Source organism: Echinops telfairi, unplaced genomic scaffold (assembly GCF_000313985.2).
Source record: "Echinops telfairi isolate 266 unplaced genomic scaffold, ASM31398v2 ScPeMD7_7425;HRSCAF=8463, whole genome shotgun sequence".
NCBI classification, from domain to species: domain Eukaryota; kingdom Metazoa; phylum Chordata; class Mammalia; order Afrosoricida; family Tenrecidae; genus Echinops; species Echinops telfairi.
Window position 1 is genome coordinate 2,340,310 of NW_022111325.1, and position 3,932 is coordinate 2,344,241.

The window sequence follows — 3,932 nt, forward strand, 5'->3', positions numbered from 1 at the left end:
GAGTAGAAAACCCAGTCTTTATTCGATGGAGCAAGGAGTGTTTTCCAGTCCAGTCTGTTGGGGCACCATGCCCTGGCCCCAAAGTCCACCATCAGCATTCCCTGGGGACCTCGCCACTCCGTTCCCTTGCTGTTCTGTTGCACCCCTTTAGTGTTTTGCTTCCGTGTGGCGGGGTCAGATCGGGTGCAATTCCCATAGTGTGTCTCCAGTGATGTCCCCTGTAGGGCTATGGGTCAGTGAGGGATGTTCATGTCTCATAGTGGGGCCGCCATGTGGTCCTCTCTGTGGACTGGCTGCTCTAATCAGGAACATCGTCCTCAAGGCCAGGTGTGCTCCACTCTCTCTTCCTCCCCCTTCATCTGCTTCCTGTGCTCCATAGATATGTCCCTCTCCTGCAGCAGCAGATTCAGTGCCTTCCTTCGAAATAAATTCTTCTGGGGAGAGGGGCAGGTGTTTACGTAGTAGTTGGGATTGGGGCCGGCCCCTCAGGGAATGATTTCTAAAGCAGGATAGTGTACTTGGACTTTACCTCTAACTTACCAAAGTGGAGGCTGTCCTACCATGGAATACCAGCTTTCCAGATTCCCTCTGTCATAAGTTAGGAAATATAGTCTTCATGATATTTCCTTCAGTGTTAGTTTCCCACAATCTAAGCTACAACTAGATTGCAAAGGAACACGGAGAGCCAAAGACTCAAGAGGACTAATGGAACGTGTGAAGCACAGCCTACAGTGACCCTGAGACCAGGAGAACGAGATGGTGCCGGCCTGCCAACACCACTGCTCTGACTAGAATCACAACGGAGGGCCGTGGACAGAGTGGAGAAAGCGGTGGAACAAAAAGTACAATTCACCGAAAGAACAGACTGACTGGTCAACAGAGACTGGAGGAAACCCGGGAACCATGGACCTAAGATGCCCTTCTGACTTGGAATGGTAGCCATTTTCAGAGGCCACCTGTTAGCTTAACGATAGACAAAACAAACCAGTCTAAACCCAAGACCATCGAATGGATTCGGACTCATCCTGACCCTGTATGGGATTCATGAAACTAAGTGTATATGCGAGTAGACAGCTTCGTTTTTTCTCCAAGGGAGCATCTAGTGACTTTGAACCAGGGACCTTGTGGTTAGCAGGTCAATGCCTAACGTACAGGCTTACAAAGCCATGAGCAGCACAGGAGAAGAATGTGCACTTTAGAATGATCAATTGAAAAAAAAAAAAAAAGAATGATCAATTGTGCAAATCAAAAAGGACCTTAGCCCCAAAGCAAAGATGAGAGGGCAGGAAGGGGTGGACAATAGGACAGGAAAAGGCTGAGCACGGGCAGGGCCATATTACTGAGACAGCAACTGACGTCCTGGGGTTACTACTGAGAGGTCAACAGTGAGACAGGATTGAGACAAAGAACGGGAGGTGAAGAGCGGCTTTATTCGGGCAGGGAAAGCGCTCCCGGGAGGAAAGGGAGAGCAGAGAGAGGGACAGGAGCATCTTGAGTTCCTGGGCAGGTTCCGAGACCCAGTAAGTTAAGTCAGGGAAATCGTACCAGACGGTGGGGCAGTGGGATATTTGTAGGCTGTGGGTCAGGGGAATATGCAAATGAGGTGGAGAGAGCTGCTGGTGCTTGTGCCAATGAGAAGGGAGGCTTCCTGGTGCTGCAGCTGCAGAGTCCGAGTCCTTCTCAGACCAGCTTCTTGGAATGTGGGGGAAGAGGCTGCACAGTCCAGCCCTGGCCTTGAGAGGCGGTGTGTGTGTGTGTGTGTGTGTGTGTGTGTGCGTGCAAGGAGCCGTGTGGTCCCTGCCCAGAGAGAGAAACTTCTTGGAATGCTGGAGGCAGGGACTGCCAAGCCCAGCAGATCACCCTCTTTCTGAGAGGCTGGGGCAAGGGGCTGCACGGTCCAGACCCGGCCCAGTTACGTGTCCTGCAACTATCAAATGGGAAACGAAGCTGCCTGGCACCCTTGCCCACGAAAGATGGGTGTCCCAAAAAGTAGCAAAATAACGCTGAAGGTATTTGAAGCTCACAATAACTCAAAAGTCACCTGTGGAAAGTAACTTGCTATTAGGTACTAAGTTTGAACACCCAAGTGTTGGATACCAGTTTCCTTGCTGACAAAACTATGCAGCTGCACGTGTTAATTGTAACATCTCAAAATAGCCCGGACTAGAAAAGACGCCCAAAGCCTTAACAACCTGGTCTATTCACTCTGAAGCAATGGAAACGAACTCTTAGGTATGGAAAAGAATAGGGATGAATTTTACGAACGATATTGAGTACCTAATAAGCCAGATGCAAAAACAACACACACTGCGACTTCTTTATTTAGGGCTGGGGGATTTCCAATCGACAAGGTTAATCAGCGTGGTGACTGTGATTGCGGGGAGAGGAAGGTTTGTGAGCAGTTTTCAAACTCTTCCTCTTTGCCAACGGATACATATTACTAGAGAAGAATGGCGTCTTTTTATCAAAATACAAGAGCCTCAAAAGAAATAGGACCGTCTCCAGAGAGCAGCGCCCACACTGCCCACGTGGGACGCCAAGAGGACAGAACCGTGCGCGACACCAGCGGACGCGCTAGCTCAGGGGTACGCGACTTCCGGCGTGAGGTGTGTGGCCCCACCCCTAGCCCCCACGCGTAGAAGCCGGTCTAATCCGGTCCGAGAGGGGCGGGACCAGTGGGTGGTGTTTCTTGACTCAACGAATCATTTGTCCTTCGGAAAAGGATATGTATGCGGACCAATAGGGTGCAGTTACTGGGACTCCGCCCACAAGCTTGTCGAGCCAATCGGCGAGCTGCAGTCCGCGCGGGGCGGGGCGGTTTGGCCGAGCCGAGCCGAGCCGAGCCGGGCGGTATGGCTGGCGGGGCTCGAGAGGTGCTTACGCTGCAGTTGGGACATTTTGCTGGTTTCGTGGGAGCTCACTGGTGGAACCAGCAGGTAAGCTTTCCCGGCGCCCCGGCAGCTCCTGACGATCTTTTCGTGATTTTAAGCCCTGAGTTTCAGCCTAGAGCCCCAACCTCCTTCTGCCGCCTCAGGATGCTGCTCTGGGCCGCCCGACGGATGCCAAGGAGGCGCCAGCAGAGTTGTGCGCCGACGTCCTGTACCGGACGGGACGGACCCTGCATGGCCAGGACACCTACACGCCGCGACTCATCATCATGGATCTGAAGGGTGAGGTGGAAGCGGGCGTTAGAGGTGCTTAGTTTGCCCCTTCTGCATCCTTTGCTGCAAGACCCTACGGCCACATTGACCAAAGATGCAGAGCCCACTGGAGAGCCAACCCCCGCAGGCCACCCCTCAAGGGGACGCAGGAGGACACTTGTATCCCTCCCGAGAACTCTGTGGGATAGGCTCCCGGCGCACCCCGCAGGCTGCAGTCACGCAAATCTAATAAAGTTTTTTGGAGCAGCCAAGATACCGGAGGGAGGATGGTGGGATCCTGTGAGGGGTGACAGTGAGGGCCTTGTCTGTGCAGGTAGCCTGAGCTCCCTACAGCAGGAAGGTGGACTCTACAGGGACAAACAACTAGATGCTGCAATCGCATGGTGTGTACCTGTGCTGTGTTGGGGGGAGGTGCCCACAGAGAACTGGAGAGCCCAAGAAAAGTGTCCCATGCGCCATCTCCAACTCTGCCAGGCAGGGGAAGCTGACCACGCACAAAGAGGAGCTCTGTCCCAAGAACCCGTACCTCCAGGATGTGCTCAGTGCAGAGGTGAGGGGGACTCAGACTGGACCTCGCACAGAAAGCACTTTGAGCCTCTTACCCTCGTTAGAATAGCGTTCAAGGGGTGGGGAAATCACTTATTTTCCTGGGATTGTGGAAACCGAGGCAGCTGCATGGAACTAAAGTAGACTTCTCACCCTTCCCAGGGAGTGCGGAGTAGTGACGGTGTCTGGAGGGTCAAATCCACCCCCAATGGCACACAGGCTTGT

General features: G+C 53.2%; 1 protein-coding gene across 2 annotated transcripts in view; it reads left to right on the forward strand.

The window, feature by feature from the left end:
- Positions 1-2,852: 2,852 nt before the first annotated feature.
- MSTO1 (misato mitochondrial distribution and morphology regulator 1) overlaps positions 2,853-3,932 on the forward strand; it is a 3,828-nt gene continuing 2,748 nt past the window's right edge. For both annotated transcript variants that reach the window (XM_045298332.1, XM_045298333.1), the window contains exons 1-5: positions 2,853-2,936; positions 3,035-3,170; positions 3,475-3,544; positions 3,636-3,711; positions 3,870-3,924. In XM_045298332.1, the coding sequence (XP_045154267.1) occupies positions 2,853-2,936; positions 3,035-3,170; positions 3,475-3,544; positions 3,636-3,711; positions 3,870-3,924 (421 nt within the window). The remainder of the gene's footprint in view (positions 2,937-3,034; positions 3,171-3,474; positions 3,545-3,635; positions 3,712-3,869; positions 3,925-3,932) is intronic.